General features: G+C 41.0%; 2 protein-coding genes across 5 annotated transcripts in view; both read right to left on the bottom strand.

Annotated features, from left to right (window-relative positions):
* Positions 1-14571, bottom strand: part of LOC145467211 (interferon-inducible GTPase 1-like) — a 62815-nt gene extending 48244 nt beyond the window's left edge. Inside the window, exons 1-2 of one of the 2 annotated variants that reach the window (XM_081450841.1) lie at positions 13795-14571; positions 2112-3459 (exon numbers count right to left, since the gene is read on the bottom strand). In XM_081450841.1, the coding sequence (XP_081306967.1) occupies positions 2607-3459; positions 13795-13985 (1044 nt within the window). In that variant the 5' untranslated portion in view covers positions 13986-14571 and the 3' untranslated portion in view covers positions 2112-2606. Of the gene's footprint in view, positions 1-2111; positions 3460-13794 lie in introns of those variants that run through there. The other variant, XM_081450790.1, reaches the window with a different exon arrangement.
* LOC145466599 (interferon-inducible GTPase 1-like) overlaps positions 1846-22034 on the bottom strand; it is a 27480-nt gene continuing 7291 nt past the window's right edge. The window contains exons 2-3 of one of the 3 annotated variants that reach the window (XR_014041976.1): positions 16399-18342; positions 1846-2130 (exon numbers count right to left, since the gene is read on the bottom strand). Coding sequence is in view for 2 of the 3 variants with exons in the window: in XM_081450406.1 (XP_081306532.1) it covers positions 17334-18342 (1009 nt within the window). In the remaining variant the exon portion in view is untranslated. The other 2 variants (XM_081450406.1, XM_081450341.1) reach the window with 2 other exon arrangements.

Here is a 22034-nt window from a genome sequence, read left to right as displayed (position 1 = left end):
TCTTTTTCTGCTAACACAGGAAATCGTAAACTTATTTTTACTTTTCTAACTTCTTTATATTTTGACCTTTAAACCAAACACGCCAAGGTTGTTTTTTAGCCGCAAAAGGTTTTTATTTCTTCACTGAAGGAATAGCAAATACCCTTGTTGTAGCAGTTTCAGCACTGTTTGCTGGATATTTTCATGCCCAAAAACTAATTACAAACAACCATGAGGAAGTGAAATTAGACAAGAAACGATTTCAACAAATCTTGCCATTGTGAATAAACTGACGTTCAGTAATAGTCGAGGTGTACCCGCACAGTCTACCTGGTTAATCCTTCAGCTCATCCTTGTATCTTTGAACACAAACGTGAACGAGGAGGAATTGAGGAGAGGAAGAAATAAGTCTGCGTTTCTCGTAGCTCGCGACTTCACCGATCACCAGATCCAATGCGCACTACAAAACTTCGGTGAAGAGAGAGACTGCTAACAGTCTACAAACCGAGGAGGATCGTGGCTTTATGTAGTGTTCGTGATGGAGCTGAGCCCTGCAAGATCTGCTCTCTCCACTTTGCCCAACCAGGAAGAGATTGTTAATTCCACTTCACTGTGCTTCTGCTCTCCTTTCAGTTTACTTCTACAGCATAGTCGTATTGTTCCTAACATTTGCTTATTTGAACAACTCATCTTTTTCTTAAGTTTATCAGGAAAATACCAACTTCCAATTACCAGGTAATTTTTACACTGTTTTTAACTTTTAATTTGTATCTTTCCTTACAAAGGTTGATCTTTCGTCTAGTCAGTACAAAAATAAAAAAAAAAATTACAAAAAGTCTTTCTTGTCTAAACTTGTATAAAGTTAACTGTAGTGTTATTGCACTTAGTTTACACGAGTAATTTACTTTCTAACATTTCTACCTTTTAATTATCATTCTTTACACGGGTTAATATTTCGTCTAGTAATACAAAACAAAACAAAAAATGAAAACAAAAATTCTTTCTTGTCTAAAAGTGTACAATCGATGTACAAAGTTAACTCTGGTGTTTTTGCACGTACAATATCAATTTACTTTCTAACCTAACTTTTTTTGGTTTGCCTAGACAGCGGTTTCAAGAATTCTGCAATTAAAAACGTATCGAAACGTCTTAAAAAGCTCAAACTTAATTACCTTAGGGACCAGTTTATTTATTTTACTGTAAACATCACGTATTTAAGCTGTAACCTAGCGCTAGATCAACTCATGTCAAACGTATATCTTGTGCTTATGAGTACCTCAGGCTCTCTGAAATCAAAACAGGCCCGGTTTACGCTATAAATCAAAGTTTTAGAATAAACTTCGAGCTGTTCAGCGGTTAATTATTTTCGTACATGTCTGTGTACACAAATATAAATCGCCTGTTTTCCTTGACGATTTAAAATGTTTACTATTGATTTACGACCAAAAAGTTAAATGCTTCTGTCTGGCTCACTGGTAGATAGCACAATTTTTTGCGCTACTGGATGGACACATTTCCTACTAGTAAAAAGGCCGAAGTACTGCTAACAGAGGCTACCCCAGAATAGTTGGTGCAAGCTTTTCAGAATTATGTCTAATTCTACCCCGAAAGGACGAGCAAGAGTTTCGGAATCCAGATTCCACGAATCGTATACAAAATAACTGCTACCAAGTTGACCATGTTGGCACATACAGGCTGCCTTGCTTATATATACACTTCACACTTGTGAAATCAAATGTTCAATTGAGTTAACAAGCTTAATAAATCTTTCAGTTCCGATTCGGGGGCTGTCTTTTCGCAGCTACTCAGAGCATGATACGTGGCACAAAACGACATGCTACTGACCATGACTAACCCCCCCCCCCCCAAAAAAAAAAAAGAAAAAGAAGATTTACAGATGTACTGTTTTAGTAAATCAACATAGTTCTACTAATCTCGAAAAACTCATATAATTAGCTCATGTATTTTCTTCTTACAAACTTGTTGACGTGCGAAGGTGCATGATCTCAGAAAAGTTTTCTGACTTTGTTACAGTGGAACGTCGATTTAACGAACCTCTATTTAATGAAGTCCTCGATATAACGAACGATATTCTAGGTCCCGGCCAAAGTTACAGTAAAATGTATGGAATAGAACCTCAATATAACGAACCTCGATATAACGAATTCTTCGATAAAACGAACATAATCCGGAAGCCCAAACTTAAAATCTACCTCGATATAACGAATTACAGTGTCAACACGTGACAAAAGATAAACGCTGAACAGATCAACAGTCAACAAATGCTTGTAATCCTTATGGCACTATAGTATTTCGACATCAATTAACTTCTGCTTGGGTAGTGCAATGAATTGCGTGACAGAAGTCACCTGTGTTACAAATCAATTATTAACTGTGACCTCGATATAACGAACACTTTGGTCGTTTCCCCTCAAATTCGTTATGTCGATATAACGAACCCTCGATTTAACGAACAAATGTGGCCGGTCCCCAGCGACTTCGTTAAATCGAGGTTCCACTGTAGCAGTACTCTGGCCGTTCACTGAATGTCTCTCTTAAATGTAAGTGGTGAAAGCTGGAATGTAAAGAAGTTTTAGTATCATTAATTCAGATGATTTGCTCACAAATTAACAGTAACAAAAGCTAGTCGTTCGTATAAAGACAGCATAGGGTGCCAAAAACCCGCTCAGCTGTGCTGCAGTGGTAAGGCCAACACTAAGAACTTTCTCTTTGGTGGCAAGATGAAGCTTGGCAAATTCAGTGGATCCTATTTCTGGAAGTCCAAGCTGGGTCCTGTACAAGCTGAGTTCATTCAGAATTACAGCACCATCAACGGCAAACGACAATCCTGGTACCGGAATGGCTGCAGCGGCACCAGAAGCTGCAGCCACCTTCCATATGCGCCCTCTTAGAACATCAACTTTCCTTTGAAAAATTTCATTCGACGATCTTGTTATGACTTTGCCGAGAGACAAGGTCATACTCTCTCGCTGGTATCTCGTCAATGCATCTAGAATGGCCTGGGTTAGTCGAGCAAACTCCCAGTTTTCGGGCTCGTGGTTGCTGATCAAAAATATATCTTGCTCATCGGTCAGCAGCTCACCCAGACTTTCCAAACAGTTGCGTCGGATTTTCGTTAACATTGCTTCTTCGTCGAATGATCGCTTCCGCCTCTCGGCTCGAACACTTTCATCAATTTTTGTGCGAATGAAGAAAAATTTCTTGTCAATCGATCGTACTTTCTTGGCCAGTTCCAAGTCGTTCTTGGTAAATCGGATGGCTGTGAAGATTAGGTACGTATGGTACTTCTCCAGCTGCACTTTCTCGCAGTACGTCTCCAGGTCTGGGTAATCTGGAGTCCCAATCCCTGGCAAATCCCAGAACTTTATGTTGGTATTGGTCGGGTGATCAAAGGGGGTCGGCTCCCTGGTGCAATCGGTGACATCAACTGGAGCTGCCCCTTCATCGTCTTCATAGAGTCTGAAGAACAAAAATACGTGAACTTACTTACATTATAATTAACAATTATTGGATGACGTTTAGAAAAGAAGAAAAGAAGAACAATTTTATTATGAAAACCGATTACAATAAAAGGTCGGCTGGCCCGCAGGTAGCTAGGGCTAATCTAGGCGGGCCAGACTTACAATCGCATGATTGCCAGAATTATTATGGCCGAGATTTGAGGTTTTGTGTTATCTGCCAAAACCTAACGCTGCGGAGGATAACACAGACCGAATTCAATAATAATATTGCTTTATTATGTATACGCTCGAGCCTTTTTTAAAAACCAAGAGGGTGTACAAGAAGCTAAACATTCTACATCGACATCAACTTGTAAACAATTTTATTCGTAAACTTGCAACCTAAAAGTTTCCACAAAACTTTTACAAAAGGCCACTCTAAAAGCATATTTTAGAACTTGAACTTATACTTATGACTGATCTGACAACTGTTTGGGTGAAACGTTTGGTGAGAGAATTCTTGCAAAGCTTGGGCATAGCAAACGTGTTTCTTACGCGTGCATAACTGTTGTCTGCAGAGAGATGTCACTTCTGCGCGTATAAAACTATTGTCTGTAGATATGACGTCACGAAAACAGTACTGAGCTGCGTGTCTGTAGCCAATAAAAATTGAGATAGTTACACCAATGCATGACAAGTGATGGCACTAGGACTGAGTGGAGTCCAGTTCGGTCTGTAATCACAAAAGTGATATGAGTATGATGGACTACACGAAGTCTTATTACTAATTAATCATAAAAATTACAATTTCCGAGAAAAGAAGAAGAGCCAAGTTATAAAAGGAAAATAAATTTTGCTTAAAAGACTCACAAAGGAAGCGTAAATTGTTTTATGTCGCTCTAAAATTGTGTTTGGTTGATTTAAAATACTGCTTTGAGGGTGATTCGCTTATTTAATTGTCCGATAACAACTTGGCAAGTGAATTAGTGGAAAATAGGAGTTTTTAAAACCAATCACAATCGGGGGAAGTGAATTATTTACGATTATTACAGTTATTTGAACTTAAAATATTGTAACAATTTTAGCGGATAAAAATCTATGTAAAGCGCCTTTTTATGGGACTTTTCCGGAAAGGGAATACTCGACATATAATAGACATTCACCCCTGATAGCAGAATGATAGAACACGGTTTTCTGCGTTCTGTACATGCGTTCCTTTGGGAAAGTTTTGGCGGGAAAATCATGCGCAGCACGTCAAGCCCTTGATGTTGCACCGAACGTCACATGGAAACTCAAGTTCAGACACTCGATCCAGACTATTTTGAGCGCTGGTCTCAGGTCAAAAGTATTCTTTTTATAAATACGTGTAATTTGAGCCAAAACTTAGATTTCCACAACTAAGACTATCCTCTTCCTCTATCGAATATAACGGTATTTTTCACTACAACTGAGAATTTGCGAAAAGTTTTTCTGTTCCATTGAGCATTTCATTTCGGTCAGACGTCTGAGCGAAATGAAATATCCAGTGGAACAGGAAATTTCCGGAATTTCCAAATTTCTGGAGGAAAAGGACAAGCTCGGTAGGCTGCCCCGAAATTTACGAAAAGTACTCGGCAATTTCTATGAATGTTCCATTTGATTTTGTACCGAAGTTCCGGAGGTTTTGTCGCAATGGATCGCGCCCCTCATTCCGCGTATTCTACTATTCCTAAAACGGAACACGAACAGCCAAATCAGCCACAAAAGAACGAGCCAATAGTTTGGAATCTCGCAAAATCACCACGGAATAAGAATCTCATATTTTCTCTATAAAAAGACCTAGAACGGTTCAGGTAAATCCGAAAGTTCGGAAGCGAGCCCGAGGTACCCCTAGGCTTAGATTTTTAGAACAGAGAAATCGAGAAATGTTTTCTCTCCCTTTTAGCAAAAAAAAAAAAAAAAGACTGTGAGAATTGTGAATGTCTTATGAAACAACATACGAGACTTTGGTCCAGGGATCCACAGGGCGGGACACTCCCGTGTTTTACCCGCAGTATTATGTGCTACATCTGAGAGAAATAACTGTGTCTACTAGTACATGCTAGTAGTCAGGGCTGTCATTAAAGGCCTGGGCTTGGGAATTTGCCCCGGAAATTCTGCATTAGATCCCCGGCTGCTTTGATAGGAAAACAGCATATCAACCATATCACAATAGCTAGATTTCCCGGCTTCTTTTTGCACATCCCCGCCAACTTAAAAAAATTAGAGACAGCCCTGTTAGTAGTGTAAAGCAAAGACACGATACAATGCAAGACAATACATATTTGGCTGGCTTGGTGATGACCATCAACTGGGGTCCAAAGGTCCTTCTCAGTCACGGGACGATGACAAATGACTGGAATCTGTTGGAATTTCGCACCTTGCTATTCAGTCAAAACTCTAGTGAACATTTAAAAATAGAAAAAGGTAGATTGAAGTTTTTAATTCCGTTTTCAACCAGAAATGCCAGCACTATTTGATGTATTTCCCAGGAAAGATTGTCAGAAAATAAAGAGGATTATTAAGAAGATCGTTTCCAAAGCGTGTCAGAGATTGACACCACTTTGGGTCTTGTTCCTGCGTAGAGTGTCACACGTGGCTCGCAAATCGAAAATGAAGCAAACCAAGTGCTGAACCTTAGGGAGTTCTCATTTCTAAAAAGAACACACGTTACGGCCTGGTTGTTCCCGGTTTTTCCAGTGTGGTCAGGCGAATCTAACGAACCTTCTCCTGGTTGGTAATAGTAAGCTTGACAAATTAAGGTCATCCTTGCTCAGCAAGACCAAACTGGGCTCTGTAAAAGCCGATTTGTTTCGTTGTAAGTCCGATAAGCGCCAGATACTGAGGTGACCATCCGGATACACTCTCGGGAAAACTTCGACTTTTCTCTTCAAAACTCGTTAGAACGTTAAGGGACAGGGTTAGACTCCCTGGCTGAAATGCCGGCCTTGCGTCAAGAAAGCCCTGGGTTGGTTGAGCGAACTCACCCTTTTCATGCTTGGTAGACTTGTAATATCCAATCTACAAGTTGAAAAAACTCAATCAATCCTGGTCAAGTTCCAAATCGGCGGCTGTCTTCGCGGCAGCTTCCTTCAGCACTAACTTTGCTGCTTCTTCAACGTTTGTTAAGAGTTTACTCAGAGCAAAATACGTAGCCCCAAACGACATACCACTAGCTATGACCAAACCAACAACCGGAACATAACGGGTGACTTCCTCGACGGCAGCCTCTGCAACATAAGGTGCGAAAACGCCCCTTAGCTCTGCGGTAATCGTAAGACCATCGCTAAGAACCACTTTGGTAGTGAGATGGAGTTTGGCAAATTCAGCGGATCCTGTTTCAGGAAGACCAAGCTGGTTCCTGTAGAAAGTTAGTTCCTTCAGTACTAGACCGGTATCAACTGCGAACGACAATCCTGGTACCGGGATGGCTGCAGCAGCACCGGATAATGAGGCAACTTTCCATATGCGCCCTCTTAGAACATCAACTTTTCTTTGAAAAGTTCCGTTCAACGATCTTGTTGTGACTCTGCCGAGGGACAAGGTCATACTCCATCGCTGGTATCTCGTCAATGCCTCTCGCTGGCATCTCCTTTCTGCATCTAGAATAGCCTCGGTTAGTCGAGCAAATTCCCAGTTTTCAGGCTCGTGGTTGCTGATCAAAAATACATCTTGCTCGTTGCTTAGCAGGTCACCCAGACTTTTCAAACAGTCGCGTCGGATTTTTGTTAACATTGCTTCTTCGTCGAATGATCGCTTCCGCCTTTCGGCTCGAACATTTTCATCAATTTGCGTGCGGATGAAGAAAAATTTCTTATCGATCGATCGTACTTTCTTGGCCAATTTCAAGTCGTTCTCGGTAAATCGGCTGGCTGTGAAAATTAGGAATGTTTGGTACTTCTCCAGCTCTGTTTTCTCGCAGCATGTCTTCAGGTCTGGGTAATCTGGAGTCCCTATGCCTGGCAAATCCCAGAACTTTATGTTGGTATTGGTCGGGTGATCATATGTAGTCGGCTCTCTAGTGCACTCGACGACATCAACTGCAGCTGCCCCTTCATCTTCATCGTAGAGTCTAGAAAACAACCATACGCAGGCATGCTTCTATTTAAAGTTATTTCAGTAGAGTTGACACCCTTCTGTGACAACTGTACGAGCCTTAGCAAATAGCTACTTCCAGTAGATACTTTAGGCGCGTTGTTTTGAGACTATGAGCTCGAGTTTTCTATCGCGTGACAGCTGATGAGGGTGCAACCCGAATCACAGTTATTAGAGAGGCTGTTTACACGGAACTAATTACCAAAGTAGGCAGCATACAACTAGTCTGCGAACGCAGACGTATTTCCGGCTGTCGGTTGTCTCCGCCGAAAAATAACGTCTGCGAACCCGAGCAAGGAAACGATTTCTGTGACGTAATGACTTTTGATTTCTCTTTGGCCCATCAGATTCCATGAGAGAATGAAACTCGAGTGCTCCTCGCAGCGAATACCTCGCGCAGTTCTGGGGCTATTTGAGCTAAACTGTGATTGGCTTAGAATTCCTACGTCACAGAAATCGTTTCCCGGCTGGGGTTCGCAGACGTTATTTTTCGGCGGAGACAACCGACAGCCGGAAATACGCCTGTGTTCGCAGGCTACATAAAACAGACGGTTTGAAGTTTTCTCGGAAAGCAAGAGTTGTAATATTGGGAAACTATAAAATTTCTGCCTTTTCAAGAAATACTCTAATGCTGAACGAAGGTCGTTGTCGATTTCCAGGCTGTGATATCGAACCAAACTCTCCTAAATTATAAAGCGTTGTGGATATTAAATATTGGACAGAAAAATTTTTCATATCTCGCACAACACCTAGTTTTCTTCGAATTTCACAAAACCCCCAAACGGCATCTGCCGTGGAGCACGGGCTGCGTAGATGTTTAGCGGTAATTCTTTTTCGAGACCGCTTTAATTTCTAACTTCTGCTTTTCTTTCTCCATAGACCTCAATTATTATTGAACCCGCTAGTCGTTTCAAGAATGAAATAATGATTATTTGAAAATTGAACTCCCTAGTCATTTAAAAAAAACAATATCAAATTGATATTTTTGAACATTGAACCCATTAGCCATATTCTTGGCACGACTAGCGGGTTCTTTTTTCCAATAATCAATTTATTATTGCATTCTTGAAACGACTCGCGGATTCAATATTCAAATAATCAATTCATCATTGTAATCTTGAGGGGCACGCTTTACTTGTTTTGACTGTAAATAGGGAAATAAACGTATAATGTACAAAAGCCTACCCAGAGTGGATTTATTTTCTTAACAGGCTGAACACATGAACACTTGCTGCCAAGATGTCGCGACACCGTCTCTTTGTTTCCTCGGTATGCCTGATGAGGCGTTAAACTGTCGACAAAACCTTAACGACGGAGTCGTAGCCGGAGTCGTAATCAGAAGCGTAAAGCGATACGATCTAGTGAAAATCAAACCGTCGGAGTCAGAAGCAGGACACCGATTCCGCTTATGACTCCGTCGCTTACGATCAAGTGAAAACTGCATTGTCGGAGTCGCAAACAGAGGCGGAAGAATAAACCGATCACAATTTTCTATTCCGGGCCTTGTGATTGGTTGGTTCTTCCGCTTCTGCTTCCAACTCCGACAATTTAGTTTTTCACAGGATCATAAGCGACGGAGTCGTAAACGGAATCGGAAGAAATGGAAACGTTCTGATTCTTCCGACTCCGATTCCGTCGAGCTTATGACTCCACTTACGACTCCGATTTTCGATTTTTACTAGGTTGTAAGCTCTCTTACGACTTCGACTATGATTCCGACCACGACTCCGTCGCTAGTGAAAACCAGCCTTAAGACACGACGAGGACGGGAATGCCAGAACGAGAACAGTTGAAGCGGGAAACTTTCGCAGGTCCCGTCGGGTCGCCAAAGACAAAATGCTTAAGATGTGCATTTTTGTACAGGACGGCGACGTCAATACCTTGAACATCGTAAAAGCTATTCACAAAAGCAATGACACCCTTGAGACTAAAGAGATGATAGAAATCTTACCTCATCAAGCTTAAACAATGGCGAACAGTCAATTTCGAATTTGTTCTCCTTCATAAGGGATCAAAGCAAACATCTCTGTCAGTGTTTAATAAAGAAACCAGAATTTCCGTATGAAAATATTAAACGAACAATCTGATCGACCTGCTTCAGATGGCTTTTTATCACCTGAGCGTTTGAGAATCCTGTCGCCGGAGAATCCTGACTTTGAGTGAACAAACACTACAAAAATAAAACAAACGTTATATCAAGTTCCGTGGAGTCTTAAAAAAACAACTAAACTTCAGTTTCAAAATGTTCACTTTATTTGCTCGATAGATACTTTCATGGCTCTCATTCTTACAGCATTTTATCGACTGTACTTACACTGATGCATTCTCAGTGCATACGGTTTGTATTTCGTTTTGAGCTTGCACACTCGTGAAAGCGACTGAACAGTGACTGAAACACAAACGAACAGACAAGGAATATTTTTATTCACGTTTTTTCGTATTTCAGCGTAGTATTTCTACACTACGATCACGAACAATGTGAACCTAATAAACATTCTTATCCATATAACCGCAAACAAGGTCGATTGGAACATTTGTCAGGGAAAAACAAGAAATACTCACGTTTTCTATACGGTGGCAAGTCGGGCGAAATGGCGTCCTCGACGAGGCGAGGACGGCAGAGAAATGAGTCGAGAGTTCTTGTGCGCATGTCCGGTTGAGTAAATTTACTTCCTTGCGTGACGGCGCCAGTTTCCGTAGACTCACAAGGTTAATTGGAACTAAAATATTTACATTAGCCTTCAAATTTCGTTCTCAATATTCGCACATTAACTGCTAATGTTTAAACGTAAAAGCTCATTTGTAAAAATATATTTCTTTACGTACATTATTCTCAGCTGGTAGCACAAATAAAAATAAAAAGCAAACATCGCTTTCGCCTACTCGTTTATCGTAAACACACCCCGTACGACCGTGCGATCGCAGAAGACATTATTCACATTGCCGTTTCTTGGTTCAGGGTCACTCTTATGGATCTTGCCTTCAGAGTACTTTTCCGTCGATCCCAAACAATATTCGACCGGATAAAAATTATCAAATGCAATGAAAATGCAGCCAACGAAATATAGCTGTTCCTACGGTTAACATCCCGAAGCCAAGGTGATTCAAAGTTGTGTTCGTGAACATATAAAATAAACAACGACAAATTCCCTCAGATTTCGATAGATACTACCGTAAATTCACCAAAATCCAACGCTGAGAGCACAAAATAGCGACGCCTTGCTCACATAGCCTGCTCACATGTTCATCACATGTGTTATCACGTCTTAATGCGTGAAATCGAGGCCAATCAGCTTAGAAGCAAGGCCACAGCCCCTGAAAAGTCTTCGGGAGGGAGCTAAGTTGCCCGTACCCAAAATTAGGATGGCATTCTCGTCGGACTCGAACGCAACAATACAGTATTGAATTGAGTTTTGGTAATTTTGGCTGGGTGGTGTGACCATCAACTGAGGTCCAAATGTCCTTCCAATCCACGCCACAGTGATCAAGGTCTTTTGGAATTTTGCTATTCGGTCAAAACTCCAATAAAAAATTCAAAATTAAAAGGAACGAAAGCTGAACATCAAGCCGTTTCCAATCGGAAATGACAGCACCATTAGCAAGATCGTCAATTTGCAATGATTGTCACAGTCTAAAGGATAATAGGCCATTTGCATGATGGCATCATTTGACTACAACTACCAGAGTCCTACACTTTTTCTGTTTCTTATGCTAATCAGGGGAATTGTTATTTAAACCCCACTGGGAATTCAAAATTTAAATAATAAAGAAAAAACGAAAGGAATTCTGGTAGTTGTAGTCAAATGACGACAACGTGCAAATCAGCTATTAGCAGCAGTTTCGGTTTTATTTTCGCTCGCAAGAAAAACAATCAAACATAAAATGAGGCAAACCTGCCGTGCTGAATCGTGGGGAAAAAATAAAAAGTTAAAATGTAATGTGGCCTAATTGTTATATGGCCTGGCAAAAAAGCTGGCCAGTGAGACGACTCCACATCCCAGCCAAAACTTGCCGCCTCTACATGTAAATTATTATTTTGTTCGTATTCAAAATGACCTCACTAACCTCGTTCGGGGATTAAATTTGTTAGAATATTGATCTCAACTACAAGATCAGTGAGGCTATTTTGAATACGAAAAAAACAACAATTTAAAGGCTGCTATTTTTGCGTTCAGACTCTATGTAGACTTGAGCGAGTCTGCAAACCGAGTCTTTAAACCTTATGCTTATTTTTATTACATACACAATAGTAAATTTTTAACCGCGCGGCCATGGGCCGAGCGCGGTTCATGGTTTACCCGTGGTTTTTTTAACCGCGCGGCCATGGGCCGAGCGCGGTTCATGGTTTACCCGTGGTTTTTTTTTAACCGCGCGGCCATACGCCGAGCGCGGTTCATGGTTTACCCGTGGTTTTTTTTAACCGCGCGGCCATGGGCCGAGCGCGGTTCATGTTCTACCCATGGTTTATTAACCGCGCGCCCATGGGCCGAGCGCGGTTCATGGTTTACCCGTGGTTTTTTAACCGCGCGGCCATTGGCCGAGCGCGGTTCATGGTTTACCCGTGCTTTTTTTTTAACCGCGCGGCCATTGGCCGAGCGCAGTTCATGGTTTACCCGTGGCTTTTTTTTAACCACGCGGCCATGGGCCGAGCGCGGTTCATGTTCTACCCGTGGTTTATTAACCGCGCGGCCATGGGCCGAGCGCGGTTCCTGGTTTACCCGTGGTTTTTTTTTTTCGCAGATTTGTCTGCGATCAGACCCAAGCTTCCACTCGGCCAAATTTTGAGTCACGCAACCTGTGATGTTTACTCGCCAAAAGCTGTTGAAACATTAATAAATCTCATCTTTCGCGGGAAAAAATTAAAACTCCAGCGCTCGTCAAAAATTATATTTTTTCACCAGAAATTTAGCTCGGATCATATTTATATTCGTTTGAATCGTCGATGAAATGACCTTTTCCTGAAATTTTTTCCGTCGGGGTCAACAAAAACCTCCGATTACAAAATCAGGCCACACCCACACGTTGCAAAAAAATCTCTTCAAAACCCTGATTTCGAAGCGATATATCACTTCAGCGTTAATAGCTACCACACATCGGCAGGCGGTAAATCTATTCCTTAACAATCCAGCTTTATCGTGTTAAAATTTCAGCGAAATCGAACAAAACCAGAATGAATTAGAATTTTTTCGTGACCTCACTCCCGAGACTTGACCTAACAAAGGAAGCAACGGTCGCCCATAGCAACCGAAAAACACGAACATAACAAACCCGATGTTTCGGCCAAAAAACTCCAGAATTGTCGCCTGAGAGCTTAAACTTGAATGGGAACATCTTCGAACTTTTTTCAACTCATTTAGACGAAAGACTGGCCTCGGCGGGCTACAAGAAAGACCACGAGAAAAACAGAACAAGACAGCAGAACAAGCCGATAATATTTCATCGCAGAGCTTTCGGCACGAAAACGAAAATACAGCTTACTTCTGGATAAATTAAGCCTTAGAAGCCAGCAACCGGTCCCAAATTACTTTCTGTATCCTTACAAATGTCCTGACTTCCATCTCCGAAAGATTTTGCCCCAATTTTGAGCAAATAAACATTTCGCCGAGGGCGACCGGCATTACGGTGGCTTGCATACTAAATTAGCTAACTTAACAAAATTCTTCCGAGAGGGCGATGTGACAAATTTGGTGAGAATCGAAAGTAACGCCAATTTTCTGTCACGTTTTCAATCTGTGGTCACTGGAGTGACCAAAATCGATACATCGGTCGGGATGGGTTTTTTTTTTATGACTTGTGCGACTACTTTGCTAGCCCTATACTCGTGGAAAACACCAATTAAATTTAATCATGACTTTTAAGAAAGAAAGCTGTTGTTAATAGTGTTATTATTGTGTCTTTCACATCGTTCATGCCCATACATATCCCGAAGAAAGTTCTAGATTAAGACTATTACGTCATCGGAGATTTGTCAATGGCTACCACTGATGGTGCAATAATACAGTTTGTGTTGATCAAGTGATGTGATGTCTACAGTAAGAAAAGAATCATCAATGACTGCTTTGGAATGTGCACTGCGTTCCGACGGTAGTGCTAAGCGAACCGTTTCATTTTTAAAGCGCGGTTGTAAGATCTAACAGATCTTCTTGTTTAAATACAACAAACGGTATGCAGTATGACAAACTCGAACAGAGCCAATACTGAAATTGTAACTTAAGGAGTCGTATTGGTGAAATGTACTTACTCCCTAATAGCGTTGATAAAGCTTGATTTGCCACTTCCCGAGTCACCAGTGATTGCGATGTTCACTTCCACTTCTCGCCATTTCTCCAGTCTCTTCTTGAAGAACTCTTCAATGTTCGACACGCCACTCTCTTCGATTTCTTTTTTAAGCTCTGCCATTTCGATTATTTCCCATTCGCTGAAGTCGCCCATGTTGAACAGGGAAAATGCAGTAAATGGAGTTACAAACGTTGTGGTGCGGAGGTTACAGCTGTTTCAGTATGATAATTTGTTTACAGCGTGTCATTTCATTTAAGAGTCTTGTAATGTCTTGTAACTTGCAAAAGGAGGTTCTTTACATTTTGACCTTTAAACCAAACACGCCAAGGTTGTTTTTTACCCGCAAAAGGTTTTTATCTCTTCACTGAAGGAAGAGCAAATACCATTGTTGTAGCAGTTTCAGCACTGTTTGCTGGTTATTTTGATGCCCAAAAGCTAATTACAAATAACCATGAGGAAGTGAAATTAGACAAGAAACGATTTCAACAAATCTTGCCATAGTGAATAAACTGACGTTCAGTAATAGTCGAGGTGTACCCGCACAGTCTACCTGGTTAATCCTTCAGCTCATCCTTGTACCTCTGAACGATGAATGAATCAGTTTTCCGGAACGGTCTCCACACCTCTTCGTCCCAAAAAAGAATCCCCAAGTCTAACATCTTTGAACTCTCAAAATAAAACCTTATCGGAACAGAATCTTCTTATTTTTCACGTTTTACCACGGTTATGATTGCACGCAGTTGTCATGCCCCCCCCCCCACCCCCTCGATCTCTCGCGCGAAGGAGCGCTAGAGCTATCATGTAAAGTGCAAGCGTGAACGAGGAGGAATTGGGGAGAGGGAGAAATAAGCCTGCCTTTCTCGTAGCTCGCGACTTCACCGATCACCAGATCCAATGCGCGCTACAAAACTTGGGTGAAGAGAGAGACTGCTGACAGTCTACAAACCAGGGAGGATCATGGCTTTATGTAGTGTTCGTAATGGAGCTAAACCCTGCAAGACCTGCTCTCTCCACCATGCCCAACCAGGAAGAGATTGTTAATTCCACTACACTGTGCTTCTGCTCTCCTTTCAGTTTACTTCTACAGCATAGTCGTATTGTTCCTAACATTTGCTTATATGAACAAATCATCTTTTTCTTAAAATTATCAGGAAAATATCAACTTCCAATTACCAGGTAATTTTTACACTGTTTTTAACTTTTAATTTGTATCTTTCCTTACAAAGGTTGATCTTTCGTCTAGTCAGTACAAAAATAAAAAAAAAGTGACAAAAAGTCTTTCTTCTCTAACCTTGTATAAAGTTAACTGTAGTGTTATTGCACTTAGTTTACATGAGTAATTTACTTTCTAACATTTCTAACTTTTAATTATCATTCTTTGCAGGGGTTAATATTTCATCTAGTATTACAAAACAAAACAAAAAATGAAAACAAAAATTCTTTCTTGTCTAAAAGTGTACAATCGATGTACAAAGTTAACTCTGGTGCTTTTGCACGTACAATATCAATTTACTTTCTAACCTAACTTTTTTTGGTTTGCCTAGACAGCGGTTTCAAGAATTCTGCCATTAAAAACGTATCGAAACATCTTAAAAAGTTCAAACTTAATTTACCTTAGGGACCAGTTTATTTATTTTACTGTAAACATCACATATTTAAGCTGTAACCTAGCGCTAGATCAACTCATGTCAAACGTATATCTTGTGCTTATGAGTACCTCAGGCTCTCTGAAATCAAAGCAGGCCCGGTTTACGCTATAAATCAAAGTTTTAGAATAAACGTTGAGCTGGTCAGCGGTTAATTATTTTCGTACATGTCTGTGTACACAAATATAAATCACGTGTTTTCCTTGACGATTTAATTTGTTTACTATTGATTTACGGCCAAAAAGTTAAATCAGTGCTTCTGTCTGGCTCACTGGTAGATAGCACAATTTTTTGCGCTACTGGATGGACACATTTCCTACTAGTAAAAAGGCCGAAGTACTGCTAACAGAGGCTACCCCAGAATAGTTGGTGCAAGCTTTTCAGAATTATGTCTAATTCTACCCCGAAAGGACGAGCAAGAGTTTCGGAATCCAGATTCCACGAATCGTATACAAAATAACTGCTACCAAGTTGACCATGTTGGCACATACAGGCTGCCTTGCTTATATATACACTTCACACTTGTGAAATCAAATGTTCAATTGAGTTAACAAGCTTAATAAATCTTTCAGTTCCGATTCGGGGGCTGTCTTTTCGCAGCTACTCAGAGCATGATACGTGGCACAAAACGACATGCTACTGACCATGACTAAATCCCCGCCCCCCCCCCCCAAAAAAAAAGAAAGAAAAAGAAGATTTACAGATGTACTGTTTTAGTAAATCAACATAGTTCTACTAATCTCGAAAAACTCATATAATTAGCTCATGTATTTTCTTCTTACAAACTTGTTGACGTGCGAAGGTGCATGATCTCAGAAAAGTTTTCTGACTTTGTTACAGTGGAACGTCGATTTAACGAACCTCTATTTAACGAAGTCCTCGATATAACCAAAGTTACAGTAAAATGTATGGAATAGAACCTCGATATAACGAACCTCGATATAACGAACCTCGATATAACGAACCTCGATATAACGAATTCTTCGATGTAACGAACATAATCCGGAAGCCCTAACGTAAAATCTACCTCGATATAACGAATTACAGTGTCAACAAGCGACAAAAGGTAAACGCTGAACAGATCAACAGTCAACAAATGCTTGTAATCCTTATGGCACTATAGTATTTCGACATCAATTTAATTCTGCTCCATCTTCTTTGAATTCCGGAAATGTTGGGTAGTGCAACATAACAACACTAAAGCCCGTTTCCTTGTTTGCGTAGACAATTTTCTGTATAACCTCTATGTTGCAACATTTTTAAGTCGCTATTCTGAAAGTGTCGTTCTTTTGTAAACAAAACCTGCGCGTCTGCTCAAAAGTGAAAATAATTGATACTGAAAGCCACGATGCTTCATGAATTGCATCTCAAAACGCGGCACTTCTGGGTGACGAAAATTGCATTGCATTGCGTGACAGAAGTCACCTGTGTTACAAATCAATTATTAACTGTGACCTCGATATAACGAACACTTTGGTCGTTTCCCCTCAAATTCGTTATGTCGATATAACGAACCCTCGATTTAACGAACAAATGTGGCCGGTCCCCAGCGACTTCGTTAAATCGAGGTTCCATTGTAGCAGTACTTTGGCCGTTCACTGAATGTCTCTCTTAAATGTAAGTGGTGAAAGCTGGAATGTAAAGAAGTTTTAGTATCATTAATTCAGATGATTTGCTCACAAATTAACAGTAACAAAAGCTAGTCGTTCGTATAAAGACAGTGTACGAAAGTATTATTTTTATAAGAGCCCGCCCTCAGACACAAGTTTACACAAATCGTATCACGAGATTCTATAATTCGTATGGCAAATAACTGCAGTCAAGTCGCGCATATTAGACTTACAAGTTAACAAACTCAATCAACCTCCAGTTCCAAATCGGCAGCTGTCTTCTCGGCAGCTTCCTTCAGCACTAACTTTGCCGCTTCTTCAACGTTTGTTAAGAGATTACTCAGCGCATAATACGTAGCACCAAACGACATACCACTGGCTATGGCCAAACCGATAACCGGAATATAACGGGTGACTTCCTCGACGGCTGCCTCTGCAGCATAGGGTGCCAAAAACCCGCTCAGCTGTGCTGCAGTGGTAAGGCCAACACTAAGAACTTTCTCTTTGGTGGCGAGATGGAGCTTGGCAAATTCAGTGGATCCTATTTCTGGAAGTCCAAGCTGGGTCCTGTACAAGCTGAGTTCATTCAGAATTAGAGCACCATCAACGACACACGACAATCCTGGTACTGGAATGGCTGCAGCGGCACCAGAAGCTGCAGCCACCTTCCATATGCGCCCTCTTAGAACATCAACTTTCCTTTGAAAAATTTCATTCGACGATCTTGTTATGACTTTGCCGAGAGACAAGGTCATACTCTCTCGCTGGTATCTCGTCAATGCATCTAGAATGGCCTGGGTTAGTCGAGCAAACTCCCAGTGTTCGGGCTCGTGGTTGCTGATCAAAAATATATCTTGCTCGTCGGTCAGCAGCTCACCCAGACTTTCCAAACAGTTGCGTCGGATTTTCGTTAACATTACTTCTTCGTCGAATGATCGCTTGCGCCTCTCGGCTCGAACACTTTCATCAATTTTTGTGCGAATGAAGAAAAATTTCTTGTCAATCGATCGTACTTTCTTGGCCAGTTCCAAGTCGTTCTTGGTAAATCGGGTGGCTGTGAAGATTAGGTACGTATGGTACTTCTCCAGCTGCACTTTCTCGCAGTACGTCTCCAGGTCTGGGTAATCTGGAGTCCCAATCCCTGGCAAATCCCAGAACTTTATGTTGGTATTGGTCGGGTGATCAAAGGGGGTCGGCTCCCTGGTGCACTCGGTGACATCAACTGGAGCTGCCCCTTCATCGTCTTCATAGAGTCTGAAGAACAAAAATACGTGAACTTACCTACATTATAATTAACAATTATTGGGTGACGTTTAGAAAAGAAGAAAAGAGGAACAATTTTATTGTGAAAACCGATTAGAATGAAAGGTTGGCTGACCCGCAGGTAGCTAGGGCTAATCTAGGCGGGCTAGACTTACAATCGCGTGATCGCCACAATTATTATGGCCGAGATTTGAGGTTTTGTGTTATCTGCCAAAGCCTAACGCTGAGGCGGATAACACAAGCCGAATTCAATAATTGCTTTATTATGCAGACGCTCGAGCCTTTTTTAAACAACAAGAGGGTGTACAAGAAGCTAAACATTCTGCATCGACATCAACTTGTAAACAATTTTATTCGTAAACTTGCAACCTAAAATTTTCCACAAAAATTTTACAAAAGGCCACTCTAAAAGCATATTTTAGAACTTGAACTTATACTTATGACTGATCTGACAACCGTTCGGGTTAAACGTTTGGTGAAAGAACTCTTGCAAAGCTTGGGCATAACAAACGTGTTTCTCGGGCGTGCATAACTGTTGGCTGCAAAGTGACGTCACTTCTGCGTGTATAAAAACTATTGTCTGTAGATATGACGTCACGAAAACAGTACTGAGCTGCGTGTCTGTAGCCAATAAATATTGGGATAGTAACACCAATACATGACAAGTGATGGTAATAGGATCGAGTAGAGTCCAATTCGGTCTGTAATCACACAAGTGATATGAGTATGATGGACGACACGAAGTCTTAGATAGATAGCTAAATAACTTTATTTCAACTCGGGTTGATGAGGCTGATTAGGCCTCTAGCAAGATTATGCTAATTTACCGAGAAAAACAACTTTAAACGAAAGAAAATTGAAATTAAAAAATTACAAGATATAAATATATAATAGCTAAGACTGGTTTACATATGTAAATTTACAATAGATCTAACCGCAATCTTAATATCTTTAAGTGTCTTCATACAACGTAGTGTATCCGGAACTGAATTAGATGTAACAGTCTTATTACTAATTAATCATAAAAATTACAATTTCCAAGAAAAGAAGAAGAGCCAAGTTATAAAAGGAAAATAAATTTTGCTTAAAAGACTCACAAAGGGAGCGTAAATTGTTTTATGTCGCTCTGAAATTGTGATTGGTTGATTTAAAATACTGCTTTGAAGGTGATTCGCTTATTTAATTGTCCGATAACAACTTGGCAAGTGAATTAGCGGAAAATGGAGGTTTTTAAAACCAATCACAATCGAGGGAAGAGAATTTTTTACGATTATTACAGTTATTTGAACTTAAAATATTGTAAAGGTTTTAGCAGATAAAAATCTATGTAAAGCGCCTTTTTGTGGGACTTTTCCGAAAAGGGAATGCTCGGAATATAATAGACGTTCACCCCTGATAGCAGAATGATAGAACACGGTTTTCTGCGTTCTGTATATGCGTTCCTTTGGGAAAGTTTTGGCGGGAAAATCATGCGCAGCCCGTCAAGCCCTTGATGTTGCACCGAACGTGACATCGAAACTCAAGTTCGGACGCTCGATCCAGGCTATTTTGAGCGCTGGTCTCAGGTCAAAAGTATTCTTTTTATAAATACGTGTAATTTGAGCCAAAACTTAGATTTCCTCAACTAAGACTATCCTCTTCCTCTATCGAATGGAGCGGTATTTTTCGCTACAACTGAGAATTTGCGAAAAGTTTTTCTGTTCCATTGAGCATTTCATTTCGGTCAGACGTCTGAGCGAAATGAAATATCCAGTGGAACAGGAAATTTCCGGAATTTCCAAATTTCTGGAGGAAAAGGACAAGCTTGGTAGGCTGCCCCAAAATTTTACGAAAAGAACTCGGCAATTTCTATAAATGTTCCATTTGATTTTGTACCGAAGTTCCGGAAATTTTGTCGCAATGGATCGCGTCCCTCATTCCGCGTATTCTACTATTCCTAAAACGAAACACGAACAGCCAAAACAGCCACAAAAGAACGAGCCAATAGTTTGGAATCTCGCAAAATCACCACGGAATAAGAATCTCATATTTTCTCTATAAAAGAACGGTTCAGGTAAATCCGAAAGTTCGGAAGCGAGCCCGAGGTACCCCTAGGCTTGAATTTTTAGAACAGAGAAATCGAGAAATGTTTTCTCCCCCTTTTAGCCAAAAACAAAAACAAAAACAAAAACAAAAACAAAAAAAAACAGACTGTGAGAATTGTGAATGTCTTATGAAACAGCATACGGGACTGTGGTCCCGGGATCCATAGGGCGGGACACTCCCGTGTTTTACCCGCAGTATTATGTGCTACATGTGAGAGAAATAACTGTGTCTACTAGTACATGCTAGTAGTCAGGGCTGTCATTTAATGCCGGGGCTCGGGAATTTGCCCCGGAAATTCTGCATTAGATCCCCGGCTACTTTGATAGGAATCAACCATATCACAATAGCCGCTAGATTTCCCGGCTTCTTTTTGCACATCCCCGCCAACTTAAAAAAATTAGAGACAGCCCTGTCAGTAGTGTAAAGCAAAGACACGATACAATGCAAGACAATACATATTTGGCTGAGTGATGACCATCAACTGAGGTCCAAACGTCCTTCTCAGCCACGGGACGACGACTGAAATCTGTTGGAATTTCACACCTTCCTTTTCAGTCAAAACTCTAGTGAAGGTAGATGGAAGTTTTTAATTCCGTTTTCGACCAGAAATGTCAGCACTATTCGATGTATTTCCCAGGCAAGTTTGTTAGAAAATAAAGAGGACTATTAAAAAGATCGTTTCCAAAGCGTGTCAGAGACTAACACCACTTCCGGTCTTGTTCCCGCGTAGAGTATCGCAAGTGGCTCGCAAATCGAAAATGAAGCAAACTTAGTGCTGAACCTTGGGGAGTTCTCACTTCTAAAACGAAAACATATTATGGCCTGGATGTTCCCGGTTTTTCCAGTGTGGTCAGGCAAATCTAACGAACCTGCTCCTGGTTGGTAATAGTTAGCTTGACAAATTAAAGTCATCCTTGCTCAGCAAGACCAAGCTGGCCTCTGTAAAAGCTGATTTCTTTCGCTGTAAGCCCAATAAGCTCCAGATACTGAGGTGACCATCTGGATGCGCTCTCGGGAAAACTTCGACTTTTCTCTTCAAAACTCGTTAGAACGTTAAGGGACAGGGTTAGACTCTCTAGCTGAAATGCTGGTCTTGCGTCAAGAAAGACCTGGGTTAGTTGAGCGAACTCACACTTGTCATGCTTGGTAGACTTGTAATATGCAATCTACAAGTTGAAAAAACTCAATCAATCCTGGTCAAGTTCCAAATCGGCGGCTGTCTTCGCGGCAGCTTCCTTCAGCACTAACTTTGCTGCTTCTTCAACGTTTGTTAAGAGTTTACTCAGAGCAAAATACGTAGCCCCAAACGACATACCACTGGCTATGACCAAACCAATAACCGGAACATAACGGGTGACTTCCTCGACGGCAGCCTCTGCAACATAAGGTGCGAAAACGCCCCTTAGCTGTGCGGCAATCGTACGACCATCGCTAAGAACCTCTTTGGTAGTGAGATGGAGTTTGGCAAATTCAGCGGATCCTGTTTCAGGAAGACCAAGCTGGTTCCTGTAGAAAATTAGTTCCTTCAATACTAGACCGGTATCAACTGCGAACGATAATCCTGGTAGCGGGATGGCTGCAGCAGCACCGGATAATGA

The sequence above is a fragment of the Orbicella franksi genome, chromosome 1, assembly GCF_964199315.1.
Source record: "Orbicella franksi chromosome 1, jaOrbFran1.1, whole genome shotgun sequence".
NCBI classification, from domain to species: Eukaryota; Metazoa; Cnidaria; class Anthozoa; order Scleractinia; family Merulinidae; genus Orbicella; species Orbicella franksi.
Note: the sequence above shows the minus strand (reverse complement) of the source record. Positions and strands in the feature narration are given on the sequence as shown.